The sequence below is a fragment of the Diadema antillarum genome, unplaced genomic scaffold (genome assembly GCF_040938485.1).
Source record: "Diadema antillarum isolate AM-2024a unplaced genomic scaffold, OU_Dant_1.0 seq00000563_RagTag, whole genome shotgun sequence".
Lineage (NCBI taxonomy): Eukaryota > Metazoa > Echinodermata > Echinoidea > Diadematoida > Diadematidae > Diadema > Diadema antillarum.
This window is the reverse complement of record NW_027271502.1, coordinates 2,871,028-2,890,889: the sequence shown is the minus strand read 5'-3', so window position 1 is coordinate 2,890,889 and position 19,862 is coordinate 2,871,028. Positions and strand designations below refer to the sequence as shown.

The 19,862-nt window shown below is 39.3% G+C and overlaps 1 protein-coding gene across 1 annotated transcript in view; it reads left to right on the top strand.

Moving 5' to 3' along the window:
- Nucleotides 1-19,388, top strand: part of LOC139735080 (fibrillin-1-like) — a 137,481-nt gene extending 118,093 nt beyond the window's left edge. The window contains exons 55-63 of the mRNA XM_071645852.1: nt 20-172; nt 669-830; nt 1,715-1,837; nt 2,393-2,509; nt 4,059-4,187; nt 5,194-5,313; nt 5,755-5,877; nt 6,512-6,635; nt 17,017-19,388. Coding sequence (XP_071501953.1) covers nt 20-172; nt 669-830; nt 1,715-1,837; nt 2,393-2,509; nt 4,059-4,187; nt 5,194-5,313; nt 5,755-5,877; nt 6,512-6,635; nt 17,017-17,497 — 1,532 coding nt within the window. The 3' untranslated portion in view covers nt 17,498-19,388. The remainder of the gene's footprint in view (nt 1-19; nt 173-668; nt 831-1,714; nt 1,838-2,392; nt 2,510-4,058; nt 4,188-5,193; nt 5,314-5,754; nt 5,878-6,511; nt 6,636-17,016) is intronic.
- Nucleotides 19,389-19,862: the final 474 nt, after the last annotated feature.

Below are 19,862 nucleotides of genomic sequence, written 5' to 3'. Positions count from 1 at the left end.
TCCCCTCTTTAACACCCAGACCGCCGGACCGGTTTCTGCTACGCCTTCGTGCCTCCTGGCGGATGCCAGGCAGGACAAAGTGGGATGCAGCCCGTTACCATGGAGACATGCTGCTGCAGCGGAGGCCGGGCCTGGGGACCCGCTTGCGACATTTGCCCGGTCTTTGGCACCAGTGAGTGTATTGCGCAGAGGTTCTGCCACACTTCATAAGCTATTTCATGATGGTTTTCTGCTGGTGAATTCTGTTGGCCAGCTGATATTCATAAGATTACCAACACAGCAGATATTCTAGATATGTATGCCATGGCAACATACTATGTGTTCATAAAATGCTTTAATATGCATTCTGCTTCCGCAGAACAAGGAGGCAAATTCATTGTAGACGCCTTTGAAAGTTTGTTATTTATATGTGAGGTCATACGAGCAAATTTAAGGGTGCAGATCATGAAATGATCCACATATACCCCCAATCCACTTGAAAATTTAGTTGTAACAAAGTTCTATTTCCACCAGGTTTCCTTATCTGTGAAGAACATCAGTGTTTCATTCAGAATGTAAAGTAATTTACAGTTTATTCTAAATCCTGTGTGCATCTACTGTGCATCCATTTTCCTGATTCTGCATCAGACTAATTTATTTTAATCTCCTGTCATGCATCGTGAAACCAGTTGAGTACAACCGCCTTTGCACCACGTCCGTGACACCGGCAGACCCCTGTCAGGTGGTGGCAGGGCTGTGCGAGAATGGGAACTGTCTGGGAAGCTCCGGGGGCTACATGTGCCAGTGCAACCCTGGCTTCATCCTCAGCCCTGATGGCACCAGATGTGAAGGTGAGTCAGAACCACAAAAAATCATTGTAGATTCAGTTGCCTGCTGCTTTTTTTGTACTAGGGAACAAGGTACCCCTTTCCCTCCTCTCAAAACCCCCTCTTCACTGTAATTTGTTTACCCAGTATCTGTGTATTTGTTTGATAAAGATGTTTGATAAAGAGACAATTACTACACCAAATCTGTGAAAATTTGCACATGCAAAGGATATTTATAGATTTGACTTTGATTTGATTTCTATTGATGATGTGGCTGGCTAGGGAGGCTCAAATTTGTTCAAAATTTACCTAATAGTTACTTAAAGGGATAGTACAGTATTGGTGGAGATGAGAATTGGGCTTTCAACTTTTTGCGAGATACCAAGAAAAGACGTATGATATAGTACAGAGCATACCATTTTAAGAGGAATTCAAAGTTTATTAGATGAAAATCGGGTTTGGAATGACTGAAACATCCAAAAACAAAGTAAAACAAAGCGATCGTAATAAAGTGTGGGTCCCACACTTTATTAGAATCGCTCTTTTTTGGATATCTCGGCCATTTCAAAACCAATTTTCATCAAATAAACGTAGAATTCCTCATAGAATTACATGCTCTTTCATATTTCATAAGAGGTTTCTCATTATCTCACCAAAAAAATGTTAGAAACCTGAAATTAGGTCTCAACCATAACTATATGATACCTTTAATATGATTTCTCTTAAACTTCTACAATATATTGATTGTGTATTTTAATGTTTTTGTGCATGGAGCATTTCAGACCTATGTAACACATCGGTAGCAAAGGATGTGGACATTATTGTAAGTGAAGATGGTATGGGTCCCCTCATGTGGGTTTGATACCAGTGTCAGTAGTGATGACGCCTTTTGTTTTGACTGGTATCAGATGAGAATGAGTGCAACCAGGTGCCTCCGCCATGCAGCTACCAGTGCAAGAACACCCCAGGAAGCTTCAGGTGTGGCTGCCCCCAGGGTTACATCCTGGCCGAGGATGGTCTCACGTGCAGAGGTGAGTTAATACTATGTGCAATGTTCTTCAGAGTTGCCAGATGGAATCCAGTCCAGCTGCCATGTCTCTTCTGTGATTATGTTATGATTGTATTAAACAGAGGAAGATCATGTCATAAACTAGCCCTGTGTTTTGCAATAAAATTCACAAGCTACACAAGCAAAACAGTTGAGGTATCTTGCAAGTGTTGTCTTTGGAAACTGCATCATATGTTTTGCATCCATGAAGAGCCAAGTAAACAAGATATTTGATCCAACAATATCTACAGGCACAATCAGTAGTAATGAGTAAATTGTCACTCGGAGCATTCAAACATGAATACATGCACAGAAATGCCTCTTTGACGACCATTTTTGTGTTGATGGGTGGTGATGGTGGTGCCACGATGATAATCATTTTGTTGAAGCTGTGCCATTTCTATTCTTAGTGTTTGAATTGATTTGTGATGTGTTTCAATATGGCAAGTGTATTCTACAAGTTGAAACATGAAACTGAAATCTGACAGGCTTGATTTACAATATTTTCTCTCTTCTCTTGTCTCCTCAAACATCTCAGAGAAAGATGAGTGTTCTCTGGGGATCCATGACTGTCAGTTTGAATGCAGGAACACACTGGGAGGCTTCAGATGTGTGTGTCCGGATGGATACATGCAGCATGGCTCTACCTGTCTAGGTATCAAGAGCAAACCTCTCTTACTCCAAATCGCAATCCCACACCATGCTCTAGTTGGCTGAGTAGAGTGAAATGAAACGTAGAGAATATAAGAATTTCATGAAAATGTGACCTAGAATAGGATAAAGTTCCATAATCACAAAACAGTGATATTATTAGCAACCACGTATTGTACTGTAAATATGGAAATTTCCACACATTTTGTGCTATAGGAAACTAGCATGAAAATATAGTTGATATTTTTTTCTTCTTGCTCTATGAAATGTTATTTTATATCTTTGATTCTGCAAAGTTAAAAACATACAAAATTTATCATACCCGGCCAAGTGTGAAAAAATATGTGCACAAATATCCTTGCTTTTACAGAATGCAAATTGAAAGCAGAGTCAAATCATTATTATTACAAGTCTTCCATTGACCTGTACATAAATCTCACGTCCACCAAATTCCTTTCCTTTTTGTACATGAAACTGAAATAATGAGTTGTATCCATTGCATCAAACAATTGCTGTCTTGTACAAACCTAGCAGCAGTGACTTTGGGAGGGAAAAAAAGTTTTTAACCCGTTGAGGACGAGTCCCGACTATAGTCGGGCAGGTGTCTATGGGAAATGCGTGTTGTAGCTAAATCAAACCGTCCTCAACGGGTTAATGGCTGGCTTTCCAACGTCATGATGATATCTGTAATATTTGTTGTGTGGACAAACTAATGGGAGAGGTGTGCAACATGAGGATATTTCTCTTCCAATCAGCATGTGTAGTTGCAACCAATACCACTGTTTGGTAGAGTAAAATCTAGAATTTTAAGTTTCTGTATTATGGTCCGATTTTGATTACACTGTCGACATCCTGTTCACCTAGTTTTACTTTTCTTTGTTCAGTCAACTTTAACCCGTTGAGGACGAGTCCCGAGTATACTCGGGCAAGCGTCTATGGGAAATGCGTGTTGTAGCAAAATCAGTCCGTCCTCAATGGGTTAAACAAGGTGTGAGATTGCTAACACTGCCTGAGGGCCAGAGGTAGTGTGTATAACTGTGACAAGTGAAAGAGCGCCCTCTTATGGCATGATGAAAACTAATCACTGTTGCTTTTTCCACAAGGAGTATTTCTACCCCTTCTGAACTAAAGTACTGAGTTGCATTTGAGAGAATGATGTTTAGATGTCAATCAGACAGCCCTTGTATGCAGTGTAATAAAAAAAAAATCAAATTCATCACCAGTAAAAAGAAAAGTCAGAGAGCTCAAGTCTTACAACTTTATATGGCATAAGTGTGTAATATATTACAATTTTTATAGATATGGATTAGTTTACTCTACTGCTAGTAATTCGCCCCCCTCAAAAAAAAAAAGAATATGCTGAAATTTGTTATAAATTGTGTTTGACGTGACATGAGATTATTCACATGGTGATGTAATTAACTTTGAAATTGAATGTCAGAAGAAAAAGGAATTAAATTCATGGAAACCCAAACATTTCAATCACAGGTTCACCCCACTTGTGTTCACTGTACTTTTGAATCTCATCAAATGTCTCATCCTGTTCTTACTAGATATCAATGAGTGCTTGGTGAATACCGATGCCTGCGGTCCTTACGGAACGTGTCAGAACACCCAGGGCAGCTACCGATGCGAGTGCCAGAGATTCTTCCGGGTAGACCCCAGTGGCCAGAGATGTGTCGGTGAGTTCAGATTGACATGTGAATGTTGCTGTATAGAAACCACAAGATGACGCAGTGTACTGCAAGACGAGTAGGAGAGACACAAGTGAGGGAGGAGTAGAGTTCCAGAGATGGAACTATGGCTTGATATGTATATGGCTTGATGTGGCTTAATATTTCATCGTCACACCACATAATCACTTTCTCTCTCTCACTTCCTTCTCTTTTCCTGCATGACAGCGACTTAGTGTAGGGATTTGTTTTCCATATCTTAGTTTCTTTTGCAATTCCACTTTTTATGTGTAACAGTATATCAGTCATATGATTTGTTGCATTACGTGTGGGGGAATGCGACCTACAAACACTGTTTTTAGCATTCCTGCCCATTTCCAGCCTTTCTGTATATTTGAAATATTTCTGTAAACTTGTATTTTTGATGTATTGTAGTGTAATTTATGTATTCAATTTCTTTAAAATATTTATATGTTTCTGTTGGAAGTAGAAATGAATGAATGAATGAATGAATAAATGAATGAATGAATGAATGAATGAATGAATGAATGAATGAATGAATGGATGGATGGATGGATGGATGGATGGATGGATGAATGAATGAATGAATGAATGAATGAATGAATGAATGAATGAATGAATGAATAGATAAATGGAGATAGAGATAATGTCCATTACTTTTCAGTTGTAGAAAGAAATAAAAAAAATATCAGCTTTCCAATTGCTGCCATAAGTGTAAAAACCCCACAAGTAATGGTGATTCTGCCAAATTGAAAGAGCAAGTTGATATACAGCACTACTTCTAGCTCATCAGTCTCACCAAAATTTGATAATTGCTTCTAAAGTATGCCCCATCCTTCAAAGTGGTCCTCAATTTTCTCACCACATGACAGTGATGCCTCACTTTGTTCCTTCTTGGTGTGATTGCTGAAAGCTGTATCTGTTGATTTATTTAATTAAAGGGTTTGCTTATACTCTTCTTTTCCTTTCCATATCATGAATTTTGCCATTCCAGACATCAATGAGTGTGAGGAGCAACCCAGCATCTGCCAGTATGGCTGCCAGAACATCGTCGGTGGCTATAGGTGTGTCTGCCCCGATGGCTTCGGACAGAACTTCTACGGCATGTGCATAGGTGAGTGCCAGTCCTTGGAAAATGTTTCACAAAGAATTCTAGTTGATCTTTTAAAAAAGATTTATCAAGACAAATTCTCTTCTCACATTTCCATTTGTATGTAAATGGTTGCATTAAACAGTCTTCAAAATCTTTATGTATACATGAAAGTTATAATACCATTGAAGATGCACACAGTATGACATAATTTCAAGTTGATGTCAACGTTTAAGATTGGCTTTTCGAATGACACCCCCCCCCCCCCCCCTTGAAAAATAGATATACCACCCATCAGTTGCCACTCTGTGTGCAGGTGTGATATCAAAGTTGGAAGTCATCTTCATTTTTATTAGTTCTCTCTAGGTTTAATACTTATTTTTGTGTGTGTGAAAACAACTGAAATAGAAGATTGTGTTCATTTAAATTTTACAAAACATTAACCATCCTCCATCTTGTTGCCAGACAACAACGAGTGTATGCAGCCAGATGTATGTGGCCAGGCAAGATGCTACAACACACAGGGAAGCTACCAGTGTGGGTGCTCCAGTGGCTTTGCCTTTGACCAGCAGAACTTGATGTGCAATGGTAAGGAAGGAGTAGAGGACTCTAAATCTTATCTAACATGCTAATGCATGATATGTTCATATGTGTGTCATTTGTTTTATATATTTTTCACCCTTTCGAGATACTTTCTCTTCTCCAGCCTTTTCTACGAGTGCCTGTAGTCAGATCTGTTCTTGTAAACTCTTTAATCTGATACCAGTACCAGTATACACTCTATTAACCCTAACTAGGCCGGGCTATCTAGATAGATCATAGAGCCGGGAGGGGGGGGGGGGGGGGGGGGGGGGGGAGGGGGGGGGGGGGGGGGCCTCCCAGATCTAGTTGGGAAGGATACATAGGCATTCATGATTAATTATATAACATGGCAAGATAAGCGCAGAAATTGTTCCAAAATGGCTTTAGTAAAACAGTCCGTAAGTTTTAAGGAGTGGTCAATATCAGAATTGTCGCTAAGATCAGTTGAATTGAACGTAGGATTGATTTTAGAGCCAAGTGAAACAAGCTCCAGGTCTGCTAATGGATGTACACATAAATATTATAATTTGTAAAGCATCCGTGGATTACTTAGGATCTCATGAACGCAATGAACCAGGACCAAGCTAATCCATTTGGCAAGTTGTAAGTTTTAATCATTCTCCCCTCTTCTGCCCTCCAGACATCAACGAGTGTCAGAGCTCCTATGGCGGCCAGCGCTACAGCCCCTGCCAGTACAGCTGCCAGAACACTGAGGGTAGTTTCTCCTGCGGCTGTCCGCCTGGCTACACCAGTGTGGTGCAGGGGTAAGTCAGCTACCACTTTGAGGCACACTGACCTTGGTTCTCAAAAGAAGACCGAGTTCAGCCTGGCTTTTAGTCTTGTTACTTTACGATGTGGGATTTAGACATTTTAAAGGACAAGTTCACCTTCATACACATGTGGGTTGAGTGAATGCAGCAATATTAATAGAACACATCAGTGAGAGTTTGAGCAAAATCCGACAATCCGTTAAAAAGTTATGAATTTTTGAAGTTTCTGCTCAGTCACGGCTGGATGAAAAGACTACTATAGCTGGTGATGTCACATGAGTACAACGATATAAAGAAAGAATAAAGAAAATTCAACATATTTCCTTTTCTCTCGCATAACAAAAGAACACTCGACTTCTCTCTTTCAGAAGGCAGGGGTAATAATATTACCCTTAACATACGTCAGTAGCAAGTCGAAGAAATGTGCACTTTATTCAGAAAGTAAAGTTTTGTGAAATTCTCTTTTTATTTTCATTATATAGTTGTACGCATGTGACATCATACACTGTAGTAGTCTTCTCTTCCAGCAGTGACTGTGCAGATACTTAAAATATTCGTAACTTTTGAACGGATTGCCCAATTTTCCTCAAACTTTCACTGATGTGTTCTACTAATATTGCTGCATTTTCTCAATCCCAATGTACATGAAGGTGGACTTGTCCTTTAACTGTCCTTTGCACATGAGATTGCATCAACAGTTATGGAGAAATATCATTAGTCATTGGATTGTTTGTCTTTTGTTGATTTCACCTTCAAATAAAAGTAACTTGATTCGTTTTTATACAGAATTATGAGGAATTCCTTGTTGAGTTTCACACTTGGCACATCGCTCTGGGAAAGAATAAGTGGAATTACTCACCTACTCAGTCAGTTTCATAACATCTCCACATTTTAGATCCAAAAGTCACTGCGTCAGGCAGGCTCTAATATCTTATGCAGAGCTGCCAAGTCACCCTTTAGACTTAGATATGCCAAGAATTTTTTTTGAAACATAACAATGTATTTGATGTACCATCTACATACAATCAGAGGTAAAATGGAAAACCAGGTTAAAAAATAGTGTTAGCAATGCTGATAAAATCACAATATGGAGGCGGACAGTGACATACCAGGCAGTACAATCAGAGCCAGTGTAGCAAAGCAAAATACACAAATGAAGATTAGACACAGGCTGGTACATGTTGGGTTTTGTGTTGCAAGGTAGCTTCCTGCTTTCCTGATAGTTATTGTTTGACATTTTGCCAGTTGTGTTTTGTTGCTGATGTTATTGGCTGTTGTTTTTGAATGGTTCATCTGTTTTGCAAATGTCATCATATTCCCTACTTCCCTGTTACTGTAGTCCAGTCAAAATAGGGTTTCACCCACCACTAATTGCAACAGTAGGAATTCCACTGCAGTGCATCTTGTTATGGGCTCCGAAACACCATACTAAAAGTCCCAAGAAATCCAGTGGGGCAAATCGGCTAAATTTGCATAATATGCAAATTAGCTCACATAGTTATAAAGATGCAGTGTTTCCATGAAAACTAGGCTTTTAGGATTCAGATTGGAACACCGAAAGTGTTGAAACCTATGTTTGTAATGTCAGTTAGTGTGATGCAAACATTTCCATGCACATTGTCCGGACCTCATTTGCATAATATGCAAATTAGCTCCCATAACGATAAAAAATACAATGTTTCCATGGAAATTAGGCTTCTAGGTTACAGATTGGAACACGGAAAGTGTTGAAACCTATGTTAACAATGTCAGTTAGTGCGATGCAAACATTTCTATGTACATAGTCTGGGCTTCATTTGCATAATATGCAAATTTGCTCCCAAAATGATAAAAATACAGTGTTTCCATGAAAACTATGCTTCTAGATTTCAGATTGGAACACCGAAAGTGTTGGAACCTATGTTTACAATGTCAGTTAGTGCGATGCAAACATTTCCATGTACACAATCAGACCCTCATTTGCATAATATGCAAATTAGCTCCCATAACGATTAAAATAGTGTTTCCAAGAAAACTATGCTACTAGGTTTCAGATTGGAACACCAAAAGTGTCGAAACCTCAGTTAGTGCGATGCAAACATTTCCATGTACATAATCTGGACCTCATTTGCATAATATGCAAATTAGCTCCCATAATGATAAAAATACAGTGTTTTCATGAAAACTACGCTTCTAGGTTTCAGATTGGAACACCGAAAGTGTTGAAACCTATGTTTACAATGTCAGTTAGTGCGCTGCAAATATTTCCATGTACATAATCTGGGCCTCGTTTGCATGATATGGAAAGGGTACCGAGCCAACGGACTATTCAAATGCTTCAAAGCGCCCGATATGAGCATATTAAGAGTGTTCAAATGTGATATTTCAGTTTCTCTTCACCAAAAATAAACTCTACAGCATTAGTAACCTAGCATGAATAATATTACGCAAATTACAATTTTGTCATCAGACAGATAATGATAGCTAATCCATCAATAACGTAGAATCAAAGTACGAAATTAAACAAGTGTCAACATCTATAACTCCAATTTTGTAATGAATGAACTCTATTTGGAGGGTGATTTATTCGAATCTTGATGATTCAGCTCTTGCATCCTTGAGGGTTTTGAGATATTGAAGATGGCCAGTCAACTTTGGGAAACCCTGTGGGTAGTGCCCAAAGTTACCCCTATCGATAATTATCGACACGACCAATTACAGAACATGCATCAACCAACGCGATTTCGGTTGTTCTAAGCGTACATTTTTTTTTAAAGTCGTTCGGCCGTCTAGCAAAGACTCTTTTATTTCCATGAAATAGAATTGGCACTGACAGCGGAGATATTTTTCTACAATGTGTATATCTTTTTGAATAAAAGGTGGTGCACAGTCAAAGCGACTCGCAGGGAGGTACCCAAATTTATCCCTATACCCTCACGGCCCGGTACAAAACATAATCATACGCACGTGAATACAGCTGTTTGAAGCGAAAAAAAACTCTATAACGTCCTTTTTGTTTCATTTATCCATTAAAATTCAGTGAAAGTTATAGAAGAATTATTGTTTCACAATATCTATAAGGTAAAAATAGTTCACATACGAGGGCAACCACGTGGAGGGTACCCAAAGTTACCCCTTCCGAAGGCAGTCTAAGACATGCAATGATCATGTACCGACGCAAATACATAATTATGTTCTAAAAGTACATGCCTTTCAACAGTCCTTCTGGTCCTCTAGCAAAGAAACTTTTATTTAATGAAATTCAATGAGGTTAACAGAAGATATATTGCTCTGCAATTTTGACTTACACTGGCATAGTTAAAGTGGTGATCATTCGAAGGGAGCCTCCTATATGGGAAGTGCCCACATTAATTGCCTCTATACATGACCTTATAACGCAAATACCAACGCAATTACAGTCGTTCAAAAAGTGCATGTCTCAAAAAGTTTTATGACTATCACTTGAGTTTTATGACTATGTATAAATATTTATAAGGTGCTATACAATCATTGTACATTCTTTTCATCCTACATAGTTTTACGCACCTCATTTTCTGTTCCAAAAAAAGTGATGTCTATTGTCGAAAAATGAAATAAAAATTGAATTGAATAATTTATTGTATTGAATTTAATTCCTGCCATATCAAGACACTTTTATTTCTATAAAAATTGCCGGGGTAAAGATAAAATAACAACATTGATCTACAATATCTATACAGTACAAAGGGTTCACTTGCAGAGACCACCTTGTGGGAGGTGCTCAAAGTAACCCCGTGCATCCTAAAGGCAGTGAAAAACGTGGTACAATATTCAACCGCGAAAAATGTTCCATGGGTACATGCCTCTGAAAAGTTCTTCCGCCTGTATAGCACATACGCTTTTATTTTCGTTAAAATGCAATTAAGGTAATAGGGGACGTTGCTGTACAATATCTATTTTGTCAAAAAGGTGGACATTCAAACGCAAGCCCTTGGGAAGTGCCCAGATACTCCTACCCTGACCGTCGTGGTCCCAAAACAGGTTAACAAAACATGCATTATATGCCAAATCAAACTCAGTTGAACATGCATATAGAAAGTCGTTTTGCCGGGTGGTAAATAAGACACTTTACTTTTCATGATTTTTGAATGGTAGAGACACTGCTTTACAATAATCATATAGTCAAAGGGATGCACATTCAAAGGCAACAGAGTGGGATGTGTTTAAAGTCATTTAACCCCCAGGGCAATATAGGAAACATGCACTACCACATAGCACGAATATGTTCCAATATACCATGCCTTCATATAGTCGTTACGGTTGTACAGCAATTGCCCTTTTGTTTTCAAGAAATGCAATTTAATTACAAGAAGAAAAATTGCTCTACATTAACTATTATTGTCAAAAGGGTGAACAATTATCCAAAGCAATCCCTTAAGAAGTGTTCCAACATTGCACCTCCGCTCAAGCCTCGTAATTACAACGCAAGGATACTATGAACGCAAATACTGACGTTCTTTCGTGCATGAAGTAGTTCCGGCAATACTGTTACAGTTACACACTTTTATGTCAGTGACTGTCGTGGAAATGATAGAAAAAGCATTGCTTCACAATATCTATGCAGTGAGAGGATGCACATTAAATGTCAATCCTGTGGGATGTGCCCCAAAGTACACCACCCTCGTGGCAATATAGAAAACATTGAATATCATTAACGCGAATACTATGTGTACCAAACGTACATGTTTTCAAATTTCGATCGCGCCGTACATTAAGGGCACTTTTGTTTTCAAAAATATGTTTTAGTTAATAGAGGAGACATCGCTCTACAATATCCATATTGTTAAAAGGGTGAACATCAAAAGACAATCCCTTGGGAATGGTCCAAAGTTACATCTACGCTCATGCCCCCTTAAGACAAAACACAGATATTAGCAACGCAAACACCATTGTTCTATAAAGCATGTATGGTTTTAAAAGTAGTCCCGGCAATACAGCAAATGCACTTTTTATCAACGAAAATTCATGGAAATGATAGAAGAGGCTTAACTTTACAAGATCCATAGAGAGAAGAGGATGCACATTAGACGACAACCCTGTGGATGTGTCAAATAATATTCCACCATCACGGCAATATAGAAAACTTATTGTCATAACAACGGGAATATATATATGTTCCAAACGTACATGTTTCTAAAATTCCATCGTGCCGTATATCGAAGGCACTTTTGTTTCCAAGAAATGCAACTAATTAATAGAGAAGACATTACTCTACAATAACTTTATTGTCAAGAGGATGAACATTCAAAAGTAATCCATTGGGAAGTGTCCAAATTTACACCTACGCTCACGTCCCCTTAGTGCAAAACACAGATATTAGCAACGCGTATACTGTTGTTCTAGCGTGAATGGTTGTAAAAGTAGTCCCGGCAATACAGCAAATACAATTTTCATCGATGACAAGTAATGGAAATGATAGAAGAGACTTAACTTTACAAGATCTATACAGTGAAGAGGGTGCGCATTAAACGGCAACCCTGTGGGATGTGCCAAAAAACAACCCACCCTCACAGCAATATAGAAAACATATAATATCATAATAATGCGAATAATATGTTCCAAACGTACATGTTTTCGAAATTCGAAATGCCTTATAGCAAAGGCACTTTTGTTTCCAAAAAATGCAACTAATGAATAGAGGAAAAATTGCTCTACAATAACTACATTGTCAAAGAGGTGAACAATCAAAGGTAATCTCTGGGGAGGTGTCTAAATGCACGCCTACGCACACCCCTTTATTACGAAATACAGATATTAGCAACCCAAATACATTTGTTCTAGCGTGAGCGGTTTTAAAAGTAGGTCCGGCAATGCAGAAAATACACTCTTATATAAATGAAAAGTCACGAAAATGATAGAAGAAGATTTGCTTTATAAGATGTACGCAATAAAGAGGGTGCTTATTGAAGGGCAATCCTGTGGCGTGTGCCCCCAAAGTGCCCTTTATTCACTTGGCAATATAGAAAACATATAATATCATATAGCGCAAATATATATGTTCCAAACGTACATGCTATCAAAATTCGATCGTGCCTTATAGCAAGGGTACTTTTGTTTCCAAGAAATGCAATGTAATCAATGCAGGATACATTGCTTTACAATACTTACATAGTAAAAAGGGGCGCACATTAAAAGCGGCCCCTTGTGAGGCGCCCTAAGTTACCCCCTCAACCCCGCGTCCCCATATGCAAAACGCGCGTTATGCCAACGTGAGTACTGTTGTTATGAATGTACTCTTACAGCTACCGCTAATTTGCATTTTATGTAAATTATTTTTGTATGACCAATTCGAAAAGGCATCCATCGTGTTCATTGACCTACAAAATATAAGTTTACACATTTAAATCTTTAAAATTGGATAACGGGAAGCTAAGATCTGTCAATTTTCTCTCATTACAGGTGCTAATTTGCATATTATGCAAATTTTACTATTTTGCCCCACTGGATTTTTTGGGACTTTTAGTATGGTGTTCAGGAGGCCTCAACGACTTGCACTGCAGTGAAATTCCTACTGTTGCAATTAGTGGTGGGTTACCCCCTAAAAAGCGCTAGATTGACTGGACTACTGTGTGTGTGGTGGTGAAAAGATAAGGAACTACAAGAGGAAGTGGTAGCAGTGATGATGATGCAATTCCATGCAATACCTTACCATATGATCCGTTATTCCAGACAAGGAGAGAGGTCTAGGTAGTGTCGTGACGTTTGCACTGTGCCCATGATCCATTTTGCTGGAGTGTTTGACTTTGCGGCAGTTCTGTCAATGTCATCTGTGTTGTTTGTTTGGAATTGTCATCGACCTCCGCCACTGTTATCAGAAATTTCTACAGCCTTAATGGTACCATGGCATGCCACGTATCAGAAAAACAAAACAAAAGGTAATCCAATTTTGGAGGGCTACTATTTCATAATTGTCAGCTATGGAGAGCACAATGTTGGTTGTGAGGAAAGAAGAACTCTTCCTCTTTCCGTCAAAACCTAATTTTGTTGACAAATGTCATGCATGACTGAGCACATAAACTTTAAAGGCAACAATAACAAATGGCACTTTTTCCCAGTTTAAGTGTCATCATGAAGGAACAATGCATGTCTCACTGCATGGATGAGATCTGTCAATGAAAGTGGCCAAATGAACAGGCCAGCCTGCGTGACTGCAGGTTTGTGTTTAGGGTTTCTTCTAACCTGTGATGGTCCATAACTTTCAAAATGGCCATGTTGTTAATAACTTGATGCTCCTTCCCTCAAAGGCTAACCCATTATTTCTCTTTATATTCAAGACAAGGATTGTCGCTGCGAGCTATGTATTGAATATGAACAGAGAAAGATGGACTGTGTGGGTTGGCCTCTGTAGGAGTGTCTTGGTTATCAGACAGGTGTTATGGACCATAAAATGTTAGAAGAAACCCTAAACACAAACCTGCATTCGGACAGTCTGGCCTATTTATTTGGCCACTTTCATTGACAGATCTCATCCATTCAGTGAGACATTCATTGTTCCTTTATGTGACACGCAAACTTGGAAAAAGTGCAATTTGTGATTGTTGTCTTTAAAGTTCATGTGCTCAGTCGTGCATGACATATGTCAACATGATTAGATACCAATGGAAAGAGGAAGAGTTTTTCTTCCCTCACAACCAACATTGTGCTCTCAGTACCTGACAATTATGAAAGAGTAGCCCTCTAAATTTGGATTACTTTTTTTTTTTGATACACACTGTAGTGCCCCCAAGGTGACCTGTGTGCAGGAAGTGTGTGATTGACTGCACAGCGTACAGCAGATAGTTTGGTGACCTCTCCTGTTCAGATCGTGATATGTGACAGGAAGTGGGGTGGACAGAGGGGGAAGGAGACAAAGAATTGTTCTGGGGAGACTCAAAGGGAAGGACTAGAGAAGGGGTTGAGGAAAGTGTGAGAAATTTGGCATGTTAGCTCTCTGATGTTGTGAGGAGAGCGCCCAAGTGTGGCATAAGTTCTAATCCCCCTTTTCAGAGTGTATTAAGCTCCTCTTGCAGACCATGTGACTTTCAGTGTGACCAAGCTAGTTGGAAGGATGACAAAGAAAACAGTCCACCAGTAAACAAGGGCTTGAGGAAGAGGAATCTATGTGTCAACTAATCCCTTGGTATTGCCCCCCCCCCCCCCCCCCCCCCCCCCCCATCACCACACCACTACCACCATACACACAGGCTGCTTTAGAGCCTGCTAATCTTGCTAATAGTGGTATATACTGGTACTTCGTCCCTTTCATGGTAAACATGTTTTTGGTTCCTATCAGAGACTTCTTCTCAAGCCTGTATAGTGTCCTTGTGATTCTTATGTGCACCTCAATTCCTTTGTATTTTGCTCTACATGCATTACCTCCAGTACACAGATATTAAAGGGTCAAACAACGGGCATTGTCTTCTCAGTATACAGATATTTAAAGGTCAAAAGGGAGAGATACTGCTCTGTGACCATACAGTTCCCAACCTACAACCATTTAGTGTTAAAGGATTCAACTGAAGAGAAGGTGACAGCAGATTTAAAGGGCTCTCCCCTAGTCTGCTGATATCCTTTTTTTTTTTTCTTTCCTTTTTTGAGCAAGGCAAAAACTCACTCTCTTTTCAGTATCTTCTGTTCCTTTAACATTCCAGGAACCTTCTTAGTATTGACACCCTTTAATTTATTTCCATTATTGCAGCAGTGGACTGCTAAACTGTTTACCCAAGCTGAAATTAACCCATTGAGGATGGGCTGATTTTGCAACAACACACATTTTCTATAGGCACTTACCCGAGTATACTCCGGACTTGTCCTTAACAGGTTAAAAAAGATATATATATATATATATATATATATATATATATATATATATATATATATATATATATATATATATATATAGGTAAAAATGGATAAAGGCATACAAATAAACTTTGTAGCAAGTTTCCTTTGTGTATTTGCCTTGTGGCTGTAGTTTGTTCTTTTCTTACATCACATTACTTTCTCTGGATGTGTGGAAGTAGAGTGTAGTAGCTCACAAAATTCTCTATTCCAGAGACTCCAACTCTCCAGCTTTCGACGGGAGATCTCCCGCCGAAAACCCATTTTCACAAAATCTCCTGTTCTCCCGCTTGAGATTTAATTTCTCCCGCCCTGGCTCTGTGTCTCCCGCTTGTATGGTTTTGTAGATGCCAGTCAATTTCATAATACACATGCATGTGTAGCATCTGCACATGATATATTATATGAAATGAAGTTTTATTAGGCCAAAATATATGATTTGATTCATTGAATTATTACTTACTTAGTGCCATCGTATGTTGAAAATAAGCCTGAGATAGCACGAGAGAGCATCTATAGAACCCTATAATGACCCAAGGGACTTTGCGCTTTGCGCACATCAAGTTGGAGTCTCCCATTTGCGAGGGATTCAGGCGGGAGAATCTCCAGATCAGACGGTGCTTGGGGTTGGAGTCTCTGCTATTAGTGTTTCCTGCGTCTGGGAAGAGGATATAATTTGTATACAAAAATAGATAGACAAAAGCACAAAAGAAGCTATCAACCAAGAAAAGATCTGCCCTGTGCCTGGAGTTATTGATGGGCCAGTTTCCTTTCTAAAAGAAAGCTCAGGATGTGAGATGAATAAATCAAGCTCCCAGTGTATTACCGTATAAATGCTTGTTTCCTTTCAAGCGTAAGGCTTGTTTCAGACATCAGGATTTTGGGAAAAGAGACTCAACAAAATCATCGGAGTGCAACCAATGCCCTTTGTCAAGAGTGTCTGCAAACATAGAATCAAGATGCCAGTTTTCAGAATATGCCTGTGATTTTAGGTTTTGCCCACGAAAGTTGACACCCAATATCAGGCATTGCATATGTTTGGGATATTAAAAAAGAAACAACAACACATAATTTTAGCAGATATGAACCATTTATCACAGAAAAAAAATCATAATAATAATAAAAAAAAAAAATGTGAGGTTAGATTTTACAGTTCATTTAAGGCTGAAGTATTTCTCAAACGGATTTCAGTCATTGTGCACCAGAAAATTCTTTCTTATACTAGTACTCCAGAAGTTGCCAATAAGACAAATGTTAGATCTGTATCAAAATAACACCATGGAAGTTGCCATCATCTATTTCAGACTGAAGCATTATTCATTAAAAAAAAAAAGAATTGATAAGAATATTGTGAATTGCTGCTTTAAACAGTTTTAACTTGTATGTTGTTGTTCAGATGTGAAGCACTGATAAACAGCTTATAGTTTGCGAGAGTGCTGCACAAATGTGATTATTGTAAGTGTAATTTTGATTGATGAAAATGCTGTCTGGGCTCACATTGTTGGAATGTCCCTTATCATATCGTCTGTGATTGCAGAGCCTGTGTGACTGACAGGGACTCCACCCAGCCATGCTACCACTGCTCAAGGACGACGGGTGGCAGGCAACGTCGCAGCGTTGAGAAGGCGAGCCAAGGAGGCGATGCTGAAGAAGGAACCAGCACGGAACCGAGCTCACAGGCCAACAACACCGCCATCCTCTACCACATCCCACTCTCCAAAGCCGTGCCCAAGCAGCGGGTGGCCAGGTTCAAGACCGGCTATGTCCAGGAAGTGGCGACCTACAATTACGTCATTCTGAGCGGAAACGACGACAACACCTTCGCGATGCGAAAGCGGGATGACGGCATAGCGCTGCTACGATTCAACAAGCGCGTCTCACGCACCGGACTCTACAAGCTTGAAATTGAAGGCATTCTGCAGACCAAAAACAAAACAGTATTAGCCGAAGTTCAAACAGTCGTAGTGGAACCTGTAACAATGCAGATACAAGTCCAGATAGTACCAGATAATGAATAGACTCGGAACTCAGATATCAGCTATCAGTTGCTATGGTAACAGGTTTTAGCCAATCAGCATGCAGCCTGAGAAGGCTAGGGCTGATTGAAATCATTTTGAAATCCCCCCAGGAACAGGCCAGTTGGTATAACAGAGCTGCAGAGATGAGGCAAGAAATTTGGACTCTTGTTTGTGGAATAATGTGAAGTAGCAAGCAGAGCAACATACATGTAGGTTCAACATTCCTCAGTTCTTTGTGTTTTTTTGGGTGTTGTTGGTTTTTTTTCCCCAATTCTATGTGCTTTATACTGATGGCACTTTCGGGTACACTCTATCAAAGTTGAGGTTTGGGTATTTTTTATGCTCAGAGGTGCATGAACATCAAATTTGTGCTGATCAAGGCAATCACTCTAGGCTTTGAAGTTCAAAAGTCTATACAAAAGTGCACACCAAAAATGTGAAGGCCCCTTCCCCTGTCCAGGAATGTTACTCCAGAAAGTTTTGTCCATATGGTCAAAGATGAAAGTTTGAATCAGGAGGTATTGAAACAATGTGTAAGAAATCGACAGGCATAAAACTGAGCTGGGATTTCCTCCACATTTCAAGTTTTCAGATCGTTTTTTGCAACCCTCTTCGTACAGAACTGTTTGAGGATCTGTTTGTTATATTATTGTTTTGATGGCCCCCCAAAAACCAGGCACTCCCAGTCGAGATGAATGTAGCAAATTTCATGTGTACACATGCTCCAATGCTGCCTTATGTTTCATATGTGTGCTATTTTCTTTCAACCGCCTTTCACTATTGTATTATATTGTAGTTAGGACTTTATATATTTGGGAATATTAATGGGAGGGATACTACTTCTTACCACATCACTTTTAACTCTATTTAAGCATCCTCCACTGCTGTATTTTGTAGAATGTGTGTCACAAAGCCAATCAGGTTTACATACAATTCAGTGTGATGACATCATGTGATTTAATCCACATGTTGACTATGTATTTCTTACTTCTTTTTTTACAAAGTATTTTTGTTCCTAAAAATAAGCAAGAGTTGCAAGTATTGTGACTGTAGTGTTTTTGTGTTTGTTTTGTTTTTTGTTTTTTATTTGTTGGCAATTTGCGTGTACATACACTGTACAGATGTATCTAACAGTAACAAAGCTATGACTGATGACCATCAAGCAAATAGATCACATCAGAATCGTTCTCTTTATCAAAATTCACCGTTAGTACTGTGCTACCTGTCTCTCTGTTCCCATGTCCATTGAAGTAAGTCTATATCAACCTGTGCGCCTAGAAGGCTACCTCTTGATCAGGAACGTGACCTCCGAGTTGCACTGTCAAATCAGCATTTGAGATGACACTGCACAAAATTACTTGGCTGATAATGCTTTAGCTGTCATGCTAGGGTTTAGAAGTGCAAGAAACCGTTTCTACTCCTCTATACAAGGAGTCATTGTCCTATAGACTTTGTATTAAGACGAGGCATGCTAAACCGAGTCACATGTTTGGACATGCCAGATGGTGGCACTCCAAGCTGTATTATCAGTGGTGAAAACAGACCTTTGCCCAAATTTTGCAACATGCAATCACTTGAGAACGAAGAGCAGATTTAGCCCTCCTAACCTCCCCCACCCACAAATTATTTGCCTCTGGTTTGTAAGTGAACGACAGTATACCCAGGTTGTGTAAGTTAGGACAGATACATGTGTATCACGTTGTAAGTTGTGTCGATACTTGGAGTCAATGGAGAATTCTCTCATATAACTTGGAAACAGGTAGCGTGCATCATGGTTGACCAAACGTTACATGATGCCGGCATGGTAGTACATTGCCTATATGGACATTTGGCGTTTGCTTTTAATGTCCATGTTTGTGTTTTTGCTTCATGTTTTATCACAGTTGCAGCTGTAAGAGACAGAAAACTACTCTGAAAACATTTTCTTTCTTTTTTTTTTAATTTGTCATGACTTCTGAGAGTGTGAGAGTGTGTTCAAATGTACTGGTACTCTTTGAATATTGCACCGCAAACCAGTGGAACCCACTGTATCAAGCAGATGGGGAATCATTCCAAATACAGTTTCAAGCCATGTACACGGCAGGTGTTTTCATATATACGGGGTAGTTGATTTTTTTTTCCCTGTCTATGTCCGGGGATGTTTGCTTTGTGAATGGCATTCACGATGATGCCACTGTACATATATATGCCTTGCATACAAACGGTGAGTGTATGGCTGCTGATACCAGTATATGAAAGTGCCTTTGTCAGTGCTAAAGACTGTCTTTCTTTATTCGCCTATGCAACACATGTTCAATTCCAAGTGCTTCGTATATCATCAGGTCAAATAGTTTCACCATCTTACCGAGGCTAATATTCATGCTTT